Below are 17,608 nucleotides of genomic sequence, written 5' to 3' on the forward strand. Positions count from 1 at the left end.
TTTGGTTTTTTTTCCCTGAGAAGTACAAAAATACACAACCATTGCTGTGAAATGAGAATGATAGCACGGTACTGCAGCAGGTGGGCTGATTTTTCTTTTTCTTACTACAGTAGCACTTGTACGATGGGCTTGGTGCTGCCGCTGTGGAGTGACACCTTGATCCACCTGGATGGGGATGGGTGAGTGTCTTTTCTATGTCCTAGGTCGATAGCAGAGGGTCTCCGTGTGTGAGCTTACATGGAGGAGGATTCGAATTATTGCAGAGCCCTAACAGGTCCAGCAGACCTCCTGCTGTTGCCCTGTATCACATTAGTAGGCTCAAAGGCCCTAAATCACAGTGTTTGTGGCAGAGAACACCAGTAATTGACTTATCTGTGAATAAACACGCACTGAGACAGTGGCTCGTGTGTGCGTTTAAGCTGGAGTAAAGGAGCTTTCGCTGGTGAGTGGGTGTGTAGTGAAAGCTCCTTAAAGGGATCCTATTATGTGTTCCTCCATTGCGCTTGCAGCAGGCGGCATTCGGCTGAACAGAAAGTAAGAATGATGTTTCTCTGCCAAATCGACACCTGACTTGCAGGCTCCAGTTTGTGCCAGTTACAAACGCTGTCCAACACAGTGCATGCAATGACTTCTCTTTCCTTGGTAGCTGCCCCAGGACCACTTTAGCTGGACTCTGTTGCTCCCAGCTGTGGCACTGAATTTGTGTTGCCAAGGTAAACAGCACAGCCCAGCACTGTCCCACTGTCTTAGTTTTGTTTCCGAACAACAGCTGCTTAAAAACGTTATCTTAGAGCTTTTAGCGTGCTATTTTGATATGTTCGCTAGCTGAACTCAGCAGTGTATGCGTAGGGCTAGTCCTTTGCTGTTCTAACGTGCTACAAACTATCAGTTATTAACTGAAAAGTGGCTTTTGGACGCATCTTTACTGTACCTTTTTTTCCTTTCTCCAGAGGGTTCAGCGTATCGACAGATAACAGGGTTCATATATTCAAGCCAGTGTCTGTACAGGCAATGTGGTAAGTACTTGTGTCTCTCTTCAGAGACAGGGAAGGAAGTTTGATACCAAATTTAAAAAGCCATGCAAGTGCTGGTACACAGCAGTGAGTTTATAGTACTGCTGCAGTCGCACCTTCGTCTCAGCTGGGGACGGGAAGGAATAGGGTAATTTTCCTTGCAAAGGGCTTCTGCTTTGAATCTCTCCGAAGCAGAATTGCTTTGAGTATGGGTTAGAAATATTTATTTCTTTTTATTTGCCATTAAGAAGGTAATACATGCAGCGCATATTTTAGAAGTCTCTGTCTCCACTGAGACACGTACATTGTGACAGTGAGAAGGAAAGAGAAGTTGCCTGCATTTTTCTTTCCTTTTAGGGTGGTACATGTAAGAACGTAGTGGCCATGAAAGTATTTCTGGCTCAAGCTTCTTTGCATTGCCAAAATACATCCCCTGTCAGGGCGTCACGCTACTGTGTCACGCCAGTGATTTTGACCTGGATCCTTCTGATCCCAGTCAAAGATTTAAAACAAGCTAAAAATAGGAGAGGGGGATTTGTTTCCCAGCAGCAGCTGAAGAAAGTTGTGACATCCCTGGTGCAGCGAGGGAGGGCAGACACCTGAGCACCTTGGTAAAGTCAAGTCCTAAGCCTCTTTTGTGCAGCTCTCCATGTCCCATTCCTGGGTGTCCCTGCCCAGGGCAGCAATGGCATGGTAGGGGCTGTCAGGGCACCCTGTCTTGGACAAGAACTCTCTGCATCTTATGGCATAAGAAGTTGTAGCAGTTTTTGGAGCCAGAGACACGAGTGTCTCTGCCCTCTGAATTGTGGGCATCTTCGCTGCTCTCCAGGCTTGTCTTGTCATACTTCAGTTAAGACATGCAGGCTCGTGGAGCGTGGTTATCCACATCGGTGCAGGGCAGCCTCCTGCTCCGTGCTGAGGCTGTTGTACGTGACACTGGGGTTTGTACCAGCTGATGGGACATGAGCAGCATCCTGCATTTGGCTGCTGCTTCATACTCAATACCAGCCTGAGGAAGAAATTATAATCCTGCAAGTATTTTTTCCTTTCCAGGTCTGCTCTGCAGAGTTTACATAAGGCTTGTGAGGTGGCACGGAGCAACAATTACTACCCAGGGAGCCTGTTCCTCACGTGGGTCAGTTACTATGAGAGCCATATCAACTCCGACCAGTCGTCAGTTAATGAGTGGAATGCCATGCAAGATGTCCAGTCCCACCGGCCTGACTCACCTGCCCTCTTCACAGATGTGTAAGTTGGTCTGGCTCTGCTGAGCCAAAGCATTTGGCTGTGAAGCACTGCAATCTCCAAATAAGGAGATAGTTTCCTCTCTCTTAATTAGGTATTAATGAGCAGAGGTTTCTTGATCTAGGTAATAAGCAAACTCCTGGTTAGGTAAACACCAGCACTGGGAGTTTAGCCCTCCTGGGGCTCCCTTGCGTCTTCTCCAGCCTCTGTTTTCAGTCTGGTGCGTTACCTTGGGCTTTAGGCTTACAGATCGCTGCTGCTGCAAAGCAAGTTGGCAGTGAGACATAGGTGTGGGGTATTCTAGTACCTAGCCTTGCTCGCTCCTAATCATATTCACTGTTTTCCAGGCCTGATATCTCCTGGAAGGAACAGATTTCTGTGGAGGTTGCTCTTGCTCTGACACATGTCTGAATAACATGGGTTTTTTTTTCCCTTACTGAGTTCATTTTGCTGTAAATTGAGGTGTTTATGCATAGACGTCTGGGACTGTGAGCTCTTAGGCATCTACCTGATACATCTAAGAATGAGGATAAATGAATGCAGCTTTTCATCATTCCAAGGAGCAATGCAAGCATGGAACAGGACAGTATAGGTCCCAAGCTGTCTCCAGCTAAATGCTTGTATATCTGGTGGTATATGATCCAAAACAGTGGCTGAGGTAGATAGACAGACAGTTTGGAAAGGCAAAATTTATAGGCTGTATCAACCTTCAAGGTTTACAACCCTTGTAATTAGTAGTTGCTGATGGTACTGATACCATATAACCTCAAAGGTAGTCTGTGTCCAGATGTGATGCCATGTGTGAGGGCTCAGGTGCCTGGTTTGTAGTAGAAGAAATGACTTCACTCAGCCCCAGCTGCTTTCCCACTATAATAGTACCGCTGGTTGATTTATGCTCTCAGGTATTTCCTGTTGTTGGAGTTCAGTGAGTGAATAATAATGCTAGGCAGTTGCTCAGCTGTGAACAAGTCTTCACACTTGATTGTTTTTTAATGTACAAGGAGGGTGGCTGAAAAGTTTTGGCAGGCTGTCAGACAAATATTCTCTTGCAGCTTTTCACATATAAATTTGATGTAGCCCACCCTTTCCCCAGTGGCACCAATTGAATGATTTCCTGGGGACACCTAGACAAAATGCTCTTAATCGCGTCCTGAGTTTCCTGATTTTAATCTGTGAACCGCACCAGTTGGACACTTGTAAAGCAGAGAGGTGTCTGTGCTGTTGCCATCCTGGCCGCTTTCCAGAGAAACGGGAAGGTGGGGCGAGATGTTGCTGCTGGGCCCCTTCTGAAGGTGGTGGGTGAGACAGCTCTGTGCCACTGCTCTGTTGCAACTTCCCCTGGTGTTAGTCAGGCTATTTTTGCAGCTGGTGATAAGAACTCTGGCAGCAGAGGCTGGAGGAATGCACAGAGGCTTAGCTGCCCTCTTCTCTCCATGTAAGGAGCGTTGGAGCTGTTACCTTTCCAAGAAAGGTAGGGGGAAGCTTAGATATTGCTCCAGAGAGTATAATGCAGCCTTCCCAATTTAAGTTTTACCAAATACCAGAGGTTCTCTGGATGACTACAATGGATTAGGAGCATTCAGTTGGACTCTTTGATATACAACTGGGAATCTAAACTGGGCTTTACAGTCACCTGAATTTCCTCCAGCTGAGGACATGGTTGGGGGGAGCAGTGTGAATATCAGACTCTGCAGAGTATCCAGTCTGTACAATACCTGTTAAAGTGCCATGAGTCCAGTTTGTTTCCCCTCCAGTGACTCTCTTGCGTTCTTCTGATAGCCCAACTGAGCGGGAACGCACAGAACGGCTTATTAAAACCAAGTTACGGGAGATCATGATGCAGAAAGATTTGGAGAACATCACGTCAAAAGAGGTGAGAAGTGAGGGAGCAGCACTGGAAGCGCTGTTGCGCAAGCCGGAGCTCTCTGCTCTTTATGCCGTGAGTAAAGGCCAGAAGAAAAGCTTCATGTGTCTTCCTTGTGTTCCTGCTCCCCACCCAGATCCGCACCGAGCTGGAGATGCAGATGGTGTGCAACCTGCGGGAGTTCAAGGAGTTCATTGACAATGAAATGATAGTGATCCTTGGGCAAATGGACAGCCCCACACAGATATTTGACCATGTCTTTTTGGTAAGTCTGACAGTGAATTCTAGAGTAAACACACCTAAACACTTCTTACTATGTCCTGGTTGACACAGGGGCCTCTGGAGGAGGGATTGGCTGCTCCTGGGGTCACGTACTCATAAGCAAGACACAAGGCACCAGTGCTATTGAACAAGAGCAGCCTGGCTTCTTGCCTGTGCTAAACTTTGCCATACACCACCAGGCAAGCTGTAGACCCTGTCAGTAGAGGATGGAAGGGAAAAAGTCTTAATTCTAACTACTTTTCAGGGCTGTTTCCGTTGACGTAAGACCAGTTTTCTAGCTTTAACTGTCCAGGGTACCCACACACCAAGTTCTTGGAGTATATGTGTGGTTTTGGAAGGGCATAACTCTACAGCAAAGAGGCAGGGGAGATGCTGAGCAGAGCGACATAACATTCACGTGGAGCAACGCACTTGTGACATGGAAAGCTCAGAGCAGCTTAACAAAGAATCCTGGGGGTGTCACTTAAAGAAATGTGAACACTTTGCCTTTTAATGTCTTGCTTGCTTGGTTGCCTTTCATTGCTGCTGGGGCCCATCTAATTACTGCACCTTCTTCTGGTGAGTCAATGCTCCGCTGGATTTCCCAGCCTTGAAGCAATGGACGCAGGTTTGGTTGGGCTGTCTCGCCTGTGAGCTTGGCTCAGCTTTAAACAGAGCCGTTCCTCTTGCACCAGCTGGTCTTTCCAAATGGAGAGAGCCTCTCCCAGTCTCATGAAGCTCAGTGCTGTGGCTCAGAAGGGATTGTGCATGTTAATGGGAGCACTCCTAAGAAGTTGTGGTGGGGTGGAGCCAGGAAACTTAACAATGTAATGGATTATTTTTCTTTGCAGGCTATGCATTCTCCAGAGAAAGAGACTGGTTACGGGCTTAGGGTGCTAGTCAAAAGCAGTACAGACAGTTGTGTCTGCTGCAGGGCTTGGAGTCTTGGCCTCATTTAATGGCAACAAGTCCTTTAAAATAAGGTTTGCAGGCAGCACCAAGGGGAAGGGCTGCGGCTCATGTGTAGAATAGAAATATTTGCAAAGCAGCTCTCAGTGGTGAGGAGCGGTGCTGCTGGGGCTGGACAGCAGCTTAATTCAGGAGCGTGTGTAGTGCAAGGGATGGAGCTGCTGCCTTCCAGGGGAAGGCACGAGCCCTGTGGGATCCCACTTAGGGAGTGCAAAAATAATGAAGCGGGAAATAAAGCACCTGATGATGTTGATGATTGTGGATCAGAGGACAGGAGAAAAGGCTTTCGCCACTGCAGCGTTGTTCTCCGTACCTGTGGAAACTGGGTTCCCAGGCCTGAATTATGCCTCCTTGGCCAGAAAGGGACAACATGAATTAACTAAGCCTGAGGGGCTGGGGTAAATACAGCAGGGATCAAAGTATGTTTTTTGGCAGATACTGACTAGCAAGAGCCCTCGTAATTGTTCTTCAGATCATGCACAGTTCTGGACTTTGCTGGGAGCCACCTTGAGCAGGGCTGTTCCAGTGATAGTAGCATTGCCTGGGGCCCCCCTTGCTTGCTCCTTCACCTGAACCATCTTTCTCTTTAGAAGCTATTTTAGGGCAGGGAAGCAGATAGCTTGTGCATCTTTGTTTTAGAAGGAAGCTTTTGGGTGGTTTTGTCCTCAGTCAGGGTTTGTTTGAGCAGGAAGCAGCAGCTTGGAGGCCCTTGGAGGCATGCTCCAGAGAAGTGGGTTAGCTTGCCAGGGTTAAATGTGTGTGCTTCTCTGTTCACACAGACTTTGAACAAGAGGTGTAACCCAAGTGAGCTTACATGTTGCTGCCTTTGATGTGCGAGATGGGTGTTTCATGTATAAAGAGCACCTGGATGCTGTTTAAGCGCAGGGGTAGAGCTGGCAGCAGCCTCCGGGGAAAGGGTGGAGTGGTCTCCTCTTTGCTCAGGTTGTTTTCTCAGTGGTTTGCAGGAAGTGTCAGCATACAGTGCTGGGCTCCTGCTTTGCAGAGCTGCCTGTTGCTTCAGAACAGATCTGGTTAATGGGGCAAGATAAGGTTCTGAGTATCAGCCCTGTTACTGCTCTTCTGTGTACCCCTTTACTCAAAAGACCTCCTCCAGCCCTTGGTCAGCCAGTCTCCTCCTCCAGTTCACTGATGGTCATTCCTCCCTCCATCGGTTGTCTGGCCGTGCCTTCCTCCTGGCTGATGTGTCCGTGTTTTCCTTGCAGGGCTCGGAGTGGAACGCCTCCAACTTGGAAGACTTGCAGAACAGAGGGTGAGTAGCTTCAGGCCATCGTCTGAGAAGCAAGAGCCTGGCCTCAACACTTGTCTATGCAACAAACCCTATTCCATCCCTGCTGTGTAACCTCAGTCTTACTAAAGAGTTTGCAGATCTGAACAAGCTCTGCTTCCTCCAAGCTCTGCGTCCCACAAACAGGCACCCTAAAGTAAAATAATCTTGTTCCCTGACCTTGACTGACATCCCCTTGGCGAACCAAGGAAGCCAGCAATCTCATAGCTATAAGTAGCAAGAAGCCGCAATTGACTGAATGCGGTGCAGTTGGCTGTGTGCCCTCTGCTCCAGCCTGTTGTTCTGGGCTGAGATCTCGTGATTACAGAAGCGTGTTGGGGTCCGGACCTCCAGATTGGGGCAGGAAGGAAAATAAGGAAAAGAGCGTTTGTTGCTCTGAGTGGGACCTGGTAGGAAGTGAAGTCCTGCAGCTCTTGGGCTTAGCACGGGTGGGTTCCTCTGTCTCCTGCCTTTCTGCCTTTCAGGTTAGAGTGCCCTTTCTCTAGCCCAGGTGGAGCTAAGCACCAAGATTTTGCAATTAAATCTTTATTTACAGGTTTGGCTTATTTGTGACAATCCAGTGGAAAAAACTAAGCACTCGGCTGAGCTGAATTGATAGCATACTTGTGTGCTTGGAGATTCAGCCTGGCAAAACTGACTCCTCGTTCAGCTCAGGGTCTGCTGCAGTTTCCATGGGTCAAACAGATCCTGCTCGACTGCCAGCGATCTCATACCTGCTAGGGAGAAGGGATGTCACACTGTCGCAGTGCTCTTGTTGTGATGTCCCAGCACGAGTGCAGTTTGCAAGCATCTTACGAGTAACCCTCAGGGCTAAAAATACTGAATGTAGTGTACATAAATAGCACATGCTTTCTCTAGCAGTTCCCTTTCCAGAAAATTTAGGGATAAGAAATAAATCCTCCCCAGTGGCTCATTGTCTGTTACATCTCTCTGTAGTTAATTTCTATATTTCTTAAACTCTGGTGTTGCTCAGGAGCTTATGCCTTCAATCCTCCTGTGTTGGTGTAGCAGGAGGAGAGATTCGCAAAGGGGCTTTGAGAAGGTGTCCAGACACAAACTGAACAGCGTGCAGGGGCTCCTGTGGCGCTGCGTGTTGCTAACACTCGGAATAGAGAGATGGGGGGCAAGGCAAGTAACCTGACGTACTGTATAGAGGAGGTTTATCCAGTACGGATGGATGCCCTTTGATCAAAGGCAAAGTTCTCTATTGCTCAGCAAAACCTTTTGTCTGTGTCAGCCGCCCTTGCACTGAGCCCTGGTTTCCAAGGAGGTGCGTTCAAGTTCAAATGCTTTGACTTCTGCTACTCACAAAGCAAGGCAGGGCTGTTACGTAGCAGCTGTGATACAGCTCTGAGCTCGCTGTGTTCTGCACGCTCTGTATTTTTATCTGCTGTCTGTTTCCACGCAGGGTGCGGTATATTTTGAATGTGACTCGAGAAATAGATAACTTCTTCCCTGGGCTCTTTGAATACCATAATATTCGGGTATATGATGAAGAAGCAACAGATCTTCTGGCTTACTGGAATGATACCTACAAATTCATCTCCAAGGCAAAGTAAGTCTATTCAGAATGGAAACAAACACATTTAAAAGGTGGACACTAAGCATTTTATAAGTGTTAGAGTTGCCTTCCTTAATCTTCATTCTCGTGCAGCTTGTGCAAGGAGCAGGTAGGAGCAGGCAAACAGTGGAGGAGATCATTCCTGTACCAGAGAGCTAACGGTTTGCCTGCGGCTTGGGAAATGCAATGGATCTGCAGAGACACTGGTGGGAGGAAAGGGCAGTAACAAATCAAGCAGGGTTTAACAAAAGTAGGGAAAACCTAATAAGCTGCACACAAACATAAGCTGTTCTCTGCCATGTGAGGTTGTACAAGGAAGCCCACAGTCTGCCAGTGATTTTTTTTGTAGTGTAATGCTCCAGAGCAAACTCTTCCCTTTAACAGGAGTAAATGCTGTGTAGGTCTCCAAGCTGTCAGTTACAGTGAGTAAGCTGATAGCGGATGTTGAAATTAGGGCCTTTTTACTGCAGAGCACTGCATCCCAGTTACATGAGCTGTCTACAGTTGATTCAACAGCCTTCATAATGGAAAACTGGTCAGAAAGCGGATTGGCATATGTTGCCTTTAAAGTATTTCCATTTTAGAAGTTTGTCGTCTCTTAACCATTGCTGGTGCCTGCAATTTCTCATGGCCTTTAAAAGTTGAGTATGGCTCTCCTGAGCAAGTTATTAGAGACTTATTTTATTTAAGATCGTTTCTTGAAAAGATACCACTGTATTCCCATAAGTACTGGTTTTGAAGCATTGTCATTCTCAGTATTCTCCTGCCCAGAATATTTTCCCATTCAACAGTTAGGCCTCAGTACAGTGTATGAGGTGAGGTAAGTTACTAATCTTCCAAATCGGGGCAGTTACCATACCCACTTCTTTGCCTGTCTGCTGCCTGTGTTTGGTTTTTTTTCTAGTCACCAGAGGCATTGCAATGCTTTGACTAATCTGATTTGCGGAGTTGAGAAAGTCCTAGAGCCATTTAAAGGCTGCCATCGCCCAGTACGCGCCAAGCAGCGCAGGCGCCTCTCGGTGCGTGTCTGGGGAGCGGAGTTCACAGCAAAGGGCCGTAGCCTTCCTCCTCATATTCTGTGGCAAACACATTTTTAATTCCTTGGAGCAGGGCGCTGGCTGCGCTTTCAGGCTCTGTGCCAGCCCCACCAAGCAGAGGAGCTGCTCATTGCACTCAAAGACACTGTTTGCTTTGCCTTCAATAAGAAAAAAATGGATTGAAACCAAAGGATCTTCCATCTTATCGCAGTACTTATCACTGCAGCCATCGTTTGAGGTCTCTGCCCATAGCCATGGAGGGGGCCACCTTTTTCCCTTGCATTTGGACAGGTACCAAGGTGAAGGACGGTCCTAAGCAATGGTAGTGTCAATAAAAATGTGCCATCTTGGTCCATGGGGCTTTTGGCTGGATTTACACCTACCAGTGTCTGGAGAGGTGGGGATGGAGGCTGGGGGGAGTTTCATACACACGACTAAAGCAATGTTGGTTAACCAAACCCAAAAATACGCTGTCAGAAATTGGCAGTGGAAGAACATCCCTGTGCTAGGGGCTGCCCTGAACTGCTCAATGTTGTCCAGGGATGTCCTAGACTGCGACACCGTGTTTGTGTGATAGATGCCTTTTTATTTGGAATACTGCTTGGTAGCAGTGGGCCGTTTGGGCTGAGTTCAAGGGTGCTGTATTAGTCTTTAGCAGTGTTCTGCAAACCACCTACGTTTGTCCACTTTGCGATAAAAGCTTCAAAAGAGCTACCATAACAAAATCTGCTAAGAATATTAAGACCTTGTTCTCCGCTTCCCTTGTGTGTCTTGCTCCAGTTTGTAAATTGGATTATCAGATCACATCCCAGAGACTTCAGCTGAGGCCACGGTGTTGAAAATGTTTGGTAATGCTCTGGTAAAGAAGTTGCTGTTCCCTTAAGCTTCTCATAGGCTGTATTTTCTATTTAATGATCCTCTTTATCTTTCTCCTGCTTCAGGAAAAATGGTTCGAAGTGCCTGGTGCACTGCAAGATGGGAGTGAGCCGCTCAGCATCCACGGTGATTGCCTACGCCATGAAGGAGTACGGCTGGAACCTGGACAGGGCTTACGACTACGTGAAGGAGCGGCGCACCGTCACCAAGCCCAACCCCAGCTTCATGCGGCAGCTGGAGGAATACCAAGGGATCCTGCTGGCCAGGTGAGTGGAGGGAATGGCCCAAATTACCCAGTTAAGGCATAACACTTAAATGATTAACTCCATTATTTTAACTAGGACTTCCATCACTGCATGATGTAAGCTCATGATGGTCTTGGGAAAGCTAGTGCTCTGTTTTCATGGGTTATCTCAGCTGAGCCTGGGAAGATGGGTGTAATAAAGAGCTTTTAGGAGGCTGTTTGGCTTCTAGGGTGGCTGGTTTTTTCCAGAGTAGCATCCCGTGAGCTGCCATCCGAATGCAGCATTCAGAGCTGTGCAGACTCCAGCAGGGATAAATGGTGTCCCCATTGCTCGTAACATCACTTGGCAGGGAGCTCGCTTTGTCTCCATCTCGGCCTTATGGTTCCCTGTTGAACATGCTCCTGCTCAGCAGCTGGGCTGGTTTTATTTAGATCCCTTCGGTAAGTGGTGGTGTTAGGGGAGGGGACAGGATGTTCTGTGCATTGCAACACCGGTGTTTATTCCTGCGTGGAGTCCTGAGGCCGGGCTGGAGCTGGGCCTGGGTATGGGCAAGTGTGTCGTAATCCCAGGCCTATCACCTGATGAGCAAGAAGATATAAATATTGTGTGTTTCTGAGAAATCCACTTGTGAGCTGTGTTAAGAAATGTCTTCACGTGATCGGCTGGAAGGAGGTAGTGATACTCTGTGTTTTGCCAGATTACGGTATTTTGTTTTGGATCCCTGTGTGCTCTGCCAGGAAGCAGATCTGAAGCAAGCAGTTGCCCAAGCTGAACCTCCTGCTGCAAGAGGTGGCTCATAGCATGTTTTGACCACAGGAATTATTTCACACCTTTTTAGTCCTGTTGAAAGGTGCCTGCGTTACGGTATTCTTTACAGCAACTCAAGTACTCGTGCTCTCTTTAGGGCACACTTCTCCCCTCCATCCTCAGCTTGGTTTTGTCTCTTCGGGTCTGTCCTTTTGAAGACCTCCCTGCCCTTTTTCTGTACTCACGACTTACTGTTCCTCCTTTGCTCTCCACCTGCTCCCCATAGGCTCAACTATTTTGTCAGGTCTGGATTCCCAGTTTTTACAGCAAACTCCTGGTGTGAGCCCCTCCTGTCACTGAAGTGTGCCTCTTCTTTCCCCCTCTGCACAAATGAGCAACCTGAGGGCTCCTCCCAGCTTATTCCCTGATCAGGATCTTTGTCCCATGTCTGCCTTCCTCCCTCAAACACTGACTGCCGTAATGACGCTCTTTCTCTTTGAAAAAGCAGCCAAGTGGTATCAAGTCTCAGGACAGATCACAGTGCAATAGATATTTTAAGAAATTGTGCTCTTCTGGACTGAAACCCTTTGAGACAGATACCACACCTGCCTTTGGTGCCTCTCATGACACCACACATGCTGCTGGCATCAGTTAATAAAGGTCAGCGCTTAACTCCGCGGTGACCTGACCAGTGTGGTATGCTATGTAGCATCATCAAGCACACTGGGAAATTAGATCTTGATGGGGTAGAGGGAAAAGCAGCTTTTTTTCAGCTGGGAAAAGCACACATGTAACAGGTTGGTGAACACCTGTGAGGAGCCCTGGGCTGGTAGCAGATGGTGGATCCCATCTTCAAGCCCTCAACCCTGCACTTGAGATAATCTGTCAGTCTGGTGGTTGGTGGCACAGCTGCGAAGCCATCCTCTGCAACTGTTTGGGGAAGGTTATTTTTTTCCTGTCTCTTTCAGTAATTCATTTTTCAGGAGGTGAGTCTTTCTTGCTGCCATCACTTACATGGTGTGTGGCTCCCCTGCCGCTTAAGCACACCACTGCTCCTGACCTCCTCTGTGAGTCTCCATACAATGGCACGAACAGGATTACTCAGGAGGCTTTAAAAAATGCAAGAGCAGTGCATTACAGCTGTGTGTGTAGGGCTAAAAAGCCTGCAGTAAATGAAGCTTTACTGAAAGCAAGGAACAGCCTCTCTGTGCTGCAGAAATGGACTCTTTATGCAGTTCCTTTTTCAGCTCCACACTGCTTTTTCTCCTCTTTCTTCTCTGTTATTTCACTTTGCCCTCTCGCCTCTGGCTGCCCTGTTTATTGCTGTGGTATTCCAGGACAGGTGAAAACAAAAACAAAAACCCAACAGATCCACGCTCATGTGACTGCTCTGGTTTCAGAGGGAAGGTATGTGAGGGCAGCCATGTGCTCACACTATCTGGTTACAGTTTTGCGCTGGGGTTATAGCAACTGGGATATGTTTTCCAGCTGCAAAATGAAAACCCCCTGCCAGCTTTCAGTCACAACAAGCAGCGTGTTTTGCTCTTTGGGACTGTTATACTTCCTGGGGTGAGTTACAGTGTCTCTTCCCTCCAGTGATAGATGCAGAAAAGCTGAGCCAGCCCCTTTTCTTTTATTAGTTGTGAATAAGTTCCAGGAAAACAGCATTTGGGATTTCCCTATGCCCTGTGCATCTTGTGAGTTAACAGAGCAGGGGTGGTGTGCTGGAGTGTGGTGGGAGGTGTGGGGGCTTCAGGTCCACGGCTGGTGTGGCCATGAGCTCTCCAGCACTGGTGCTGCCTTGGACCCCGTGTCCTGCCTGGCACAGCCTGCGCTGTCGGGGGCTCTTCCCAGCACCGGGAGTGCTGGCTGCGAAGGTCAGGAGGTGGCTGTGGGCTCCAGGAAGGGACGTGGGCTCCTGTTGTCTGACCTCGCTTTTAGCACCTCCAAAGGTGGAAGTGTGATATGAAAAGCCAGCACAATAAACCTCTCCCAGTGGTTGTTGACATCTGTTTTGATTCTCAGATCAAGTCTGTGTGAGGTGAGTTTGATTTGCTCATGTGTGAGGATTATTTTGACTTTCAAAGTCAGATGTGTGGCAGAGCGCTGCATTTGAGTGCTGGAGCTGCCAGAGCAGAAAGTGCCCTCAGAAAACACCAGCAGCTTCTCTCCAGGTTACACCAGAGACGTGGGAAATCTTTAGAGCCTCAGCAGCCTCATGGACAAGCCTGGTTCTGCTGTCAGTGCCCAACTTTGCTCCAAAACCTATTAGAGGTAGCCCGTGCACCCCAGAGCGGTGCCTTTTGACCTCATAGTCTTGACGCTCCTCTCCTCTGAAAGGGCTTGGTCCTGCCCTGTGTCATACATGGAGGTTGTAGAGGAGCATGGGGTTGGAAAGCTAAATCTGCAATGGTTTATTTTCCATAGCTGTTGGGCACTTGCCACTAAACCGGTGCATTGCAATTAGTTCAATAGCATCTGTTAATTAACCCACTGCGGCCAATGGTTGCGGCTGGGAGCGCCTGCTCACACTGACGAGGGACTGGAGAGGATTTGCAAGGTCTCCTGCAGACCCAAGGACCTTTCCGTGGTATCTGCTCTCCTCCTAGGGGCAAAGGGTGGAAGCACAGCCCTGTGGCCGTGGTCACCCAGCAAGAGCCCTTGCAGACGTGGCTCCCTGGTGTGGTTTACTGGAAGAAGCTCTCTCCTTTGCTTTCTGTAAGCATTTATAGCAGGTGGAGATGAGGAAGGTGGCGCAATGCCGCTGGCAGTTGCTTGGCCTTCTGACTGCTCAGAGCTTCCTAAAGGGGCTTTTTAAGAGCTGGAGACCTCTTCAGCTTCCTTCCTGTGAAAGGCAAGTGGTGTTTTGGGCTGCTTGGTGACTGCTGAGGATGTTTTACACACACCCACATCCACCCACCCCACCGTCTTGGTTACCAGAGCCCAGGTATGGATCACTGAAGCTTTCCAAAGAAGGAGCCACAAGGGAAATGGGATTTCATTCAGTGTCCACCACCCGCTCGCATCCAGGATCAGGGTCCCTGTCTCTTCTGGTCAGTGTACACCTGCTAGCAAATGGAAGAGATCTTGCTGGCTGAGAAAGGACTACATTTTGTAGTCAGTTAGAGATTGTGTTTGTTGAGTAGGCTGATCAGATACTGCTGGGGAATACGTGTGCATGCCGCGAGGTTTAGCTATTGGAAATCAACTTTTTCTTGAATCAACTAATCCAGCGGCAGGTTTGGCCTTGAAATGTTGAGGTGAAGCTGCGTTTTTGGTCAATGACTCCAGTGTGTGGCACAGTTTTCCATGTTGCATCCTCTTACAACAAGGTGGGTCTGGCCCTGATATGTGAAAAATTTTAATCGATGTTTTCCTTTGCTTTTATTCCCCACAGCAAGCAGCGGCACAATAAACTGTGGCGCTCGCACTCGGACAGCGACCTCTCAGACCATCACGAGCCCATCTGCAAGTCTGGACTGGAGCTGAACAAAAAGGAGATCACCACCTCGGCTGACCGCATCTCAGAGGCCAAGACCAACGACAACCAGCAGCCCATGTCTCCCGTCTACTCGGCCGAGCTGGACAGGGAGCAGCAGCTGCCAGAGGACGCAAACATGATCGAGGAGATGTGCGTGAAGGAGAGGAGGATCCACCTGGAGTTCACGTGTCGAGACTTCCAAGCCGAGCAGATGGAGGACAAGCTGAACCTGAACAACATCAATGGCTGCACAGCGGGGTGTTGTGTAGACTCTGTGCCCCCTGATAACTGCCACTCTTCAGAGGCCTTAATGCAACTCCAGCACCCCTTGGAAATAGCGGAGTTTCCTGATTTGACGGTGGACGATCTAGAAAAAGATGCCCTTAAGCCCGACATGAACGTGCACTTGGTTCCCATGGAAGAATTCACTTCGTGCTTAAAAGACTTTCCCCAGTCCCCAAACCAGAATTCCCCAAGTCTCCAGCAGAACCCCCAGCCCGAAGTGACAGACCTCAGTACGGACAGGATCGATTTCTTCAGCGCTCTGGAGAAGTTCGTGGAGCTGTCCCAGGAGAGCCGCTCGCGCACCTACTCCCATTCCAGGCTGGAGGAGCAAGGAGGCGGCAGGAACGGGGTCTCCAGGGTGCCCGTGCTGGAGGTGCTGCCCACTGCGGATGGGGGTGCAGATGCTCGAAGGAACAGCTCTGGAAACTCTCCTCAGGCATCAGACGACTCTTCCACAGATGAAGAACAACAAAAGGTTAAAATAATTTACTTGGTAAAATAATTTCCTTGGTAATTTAAGGTTCTGCTCCTTGAACCTCTCTGCAAGTGGTTCTTTTGCTGGGAAGTTGCTGTGGACAGGGGATTTTCTAGTCCTAGGTTTCACTGAACAGGGCAGTCGTTTGGGGAGGGATTGCTAGATGCTTCCCCTCTTCTTTACTTTTAGATACTTGCCCTCTTCTGTGCTTTTTTTCCTTAAACGTCTGTTTACTGGCGGTGGCAGGGCATGGCTGAGTCAACCTTGACCTGATCCCTTGTGCCGTTCTCATAAAAAACTCAATTTTGAGTTAGTTTGAGATAGGTGGGACTTTACCCACTCGTGCAGCTGAACAGCTGAGGATCCCAAACCTGCATGGGTATTTACCTGACTTGAAAAATCCACCAAAGAATGAGACAAAACCGGTGCCTTTCCCTGGTTGGGAAGTACCAGCATTGGGACAGTAAATCAAGGCAGATGGAGAGCTTCCAGTGGTGGAGAATGGGCCTCTGCGGGCCTGGGGTGCTGGGATCAGGCACATCATGGCTCGCTTCTCTCCTGGGGAGAGGGATGTTCCTGACAAAATTTAGTAACCTCTGGATCAAGGTGCCTTTCTCTTGTAATTGCTTTCCACCCTCCAGAGCTCTCACAGGGATTGATGGTGTCTGGAGCCATCATTTTCTGGGAGCCTCTCTTATTTAAATTCCATGCTGCATTGCTTGAATCTTTTCCATCTCCATGTGAGGCAGTAAGGCTCTTCCAGATAGAATGGCCAAAGTCATCTCCAGCGATTTGGCAGAGGGAGCGTCTGTGCGGATGGGGGAGCCTCTCTGGCCATTTTCCTCTGGGAAAACAGAGCATTTCAGCGCTCGGTCATCCTTTATGCTGTACTTCTGTTCGCTCCTCTACGTGAGCAGAATCTTTCACGTTTTTAGTTGAAAACTTGCACTTTTAGCAGCATTAGAATTTATTTTTTTTTTTGTTAACTGGATGGTGTTTTTTTTTAAAAAAATAGGCTAAATTTCCCTTGGAATTTGTGGCAATTAAATGAAAGTTCTTATATCTCAGTCTAGGTGAAAACCCAGCCTGGAATAGGTTAAATGCAGTCCCAGAGACAGTAATGCCTCTGTGTTCGTGATCACAGCACTTGCAGTCAGTCCCCACACGCTGACACGTGCGCTTTCAGTTCCTTTGGGGATGTTCACCCCCATTTCCTTTAAGCCGCTGCCACTTGATCCGCGTCGGCGCAGCTGATCCATTTTGTAACTCTCCCGTTTCTGTGTTGCAGGAGGTCCCCGAGCTGCCTGGCGCAGGCCATCTCACCAGGTCCCACTCGGAAAATGCCATTTCTGTGAAGGAAATTATCACCGAGATCGAGTCCATCAATCAGGGAGCGGGACCTGCCCAGCAAAAGGAGGGCTCAGCCAACCTCGCCCAGACACCAAAGAGGAACACGGTGCACGACATGCCAGCGGAGGCAGTTTGGACATCAGGAAAGGTGGAAGAGAGTGAAGGAGGCTGTGCTGGACACCAGGAAAAGGAAAAGGACCCTCTACAAGCTGAGCAAGAAGCTGCCCCTTCCCTGCAGCTGTCTTCTGGTAAATCAGACCTGGAGGAAAGCAGCACCATGGGGGAGCAGCAAGAGCCTCGTGGCTCCATCAACCCTGAGCCCAAGTGGTGCCCCGGCTCGGTCCGTCGAGCCACCCTGGAGTTCGAGGAGCGCTTGAGGCAGGAGCAGGAGCACCAGCACGCGTCCCCGGTCTGCGTCTTACCCACCCGCAAGAACTCCAGGAACGACTCTCCCGCTGCTGAGCTCCTGCCGCGGGGGAAGAGCGAGGAGCCACCCCTGGAGCTGGCTCTGGAGGGCGACAAGACGCGAGATGCAGGTGCTGAGGACCTGCCCGTGCCCTTCGCCGCCCCCGCGCAGGAGTCCCTGCCCGCAGAACCCGGCCCAGGGCAGGAGGGAGCAGCACAGGAGTGCAGGACGGTGGTCTCCTTTGATGGGACGGAGGAGCCAACCCTGCCCCCCCTCCTTCCGAAGAGGGTCGAGATCATCGAATACACTCCCACGGCCAAGGCTGCAGAGCGCTCTGATGCGAGCTGCGAGCAGGGCAGGCTGCCCGCAGACATCCCAGCTTTAGATGAAAACTTGAACCCTTCTCTGTGTGCGGAGAAGGCACCGAGCTGTCTCGGAGCCCTGGCGCTGGTCGGTCTCCCGCTACCGGAGCACGCGATACACAAAC

The 17,608-nt window shown here is 49.2% G+C and overlaps 1 protein-coding gene across 1 annotated transcript in view; it reads left to right on the forward strand.

Moving 5' to 3' along the window:
- The window catches only part of LOC104538935 (protein phosphatase Slingshot homolog 2-like), a gene marked incomplete at its 5' end in the record, with an annotated part of 30,235 nt that overhangs the window by 11,637 nt on the left and 990 nt on the right, over positions 1-17,608 (forward strand). Inside the window, 10 exon segments of the mRNA XM_010182318.1 lie at positions 111-179; positions 951-1,016; positions 2,067-2,261; positions 4,038-4,131; positions 4,259-4,387; positions 6,576-6,622; positions 8,067-8,213; positions 10,198-10,398; positions 14,522-15,365; positions 16,654-17,607. Coding sequence (XP_010180620.1) covers positions 111-179; positions 951-1,016; positions 2,067-2,261; positions 4,038-4,131; positions 4,259-4,387; positions 6,576-6,622; positions 8,067-8,213; positions 10,198-10,398; positions 14,522-15,365; positions 16,654-17,607 — 2,746 coding nt within the window.

Source organism: Mesitornis unicolor, unplaced genomic scaffold, assembly GCF_000695765.1.
Source record: "Mesitornis unicolor isolate BGI_N332 unplaced genomic scaffold, ASM69576v1 scaffold7414, whole genome shotgun sequence".
Classification (NCBI taxonomy): Eukaryota; Metazoa; Chordata; class Aves; order Mesitornithiformes; family Mesitornithidae; genus Mesitornis; species Mesitornis unicolor.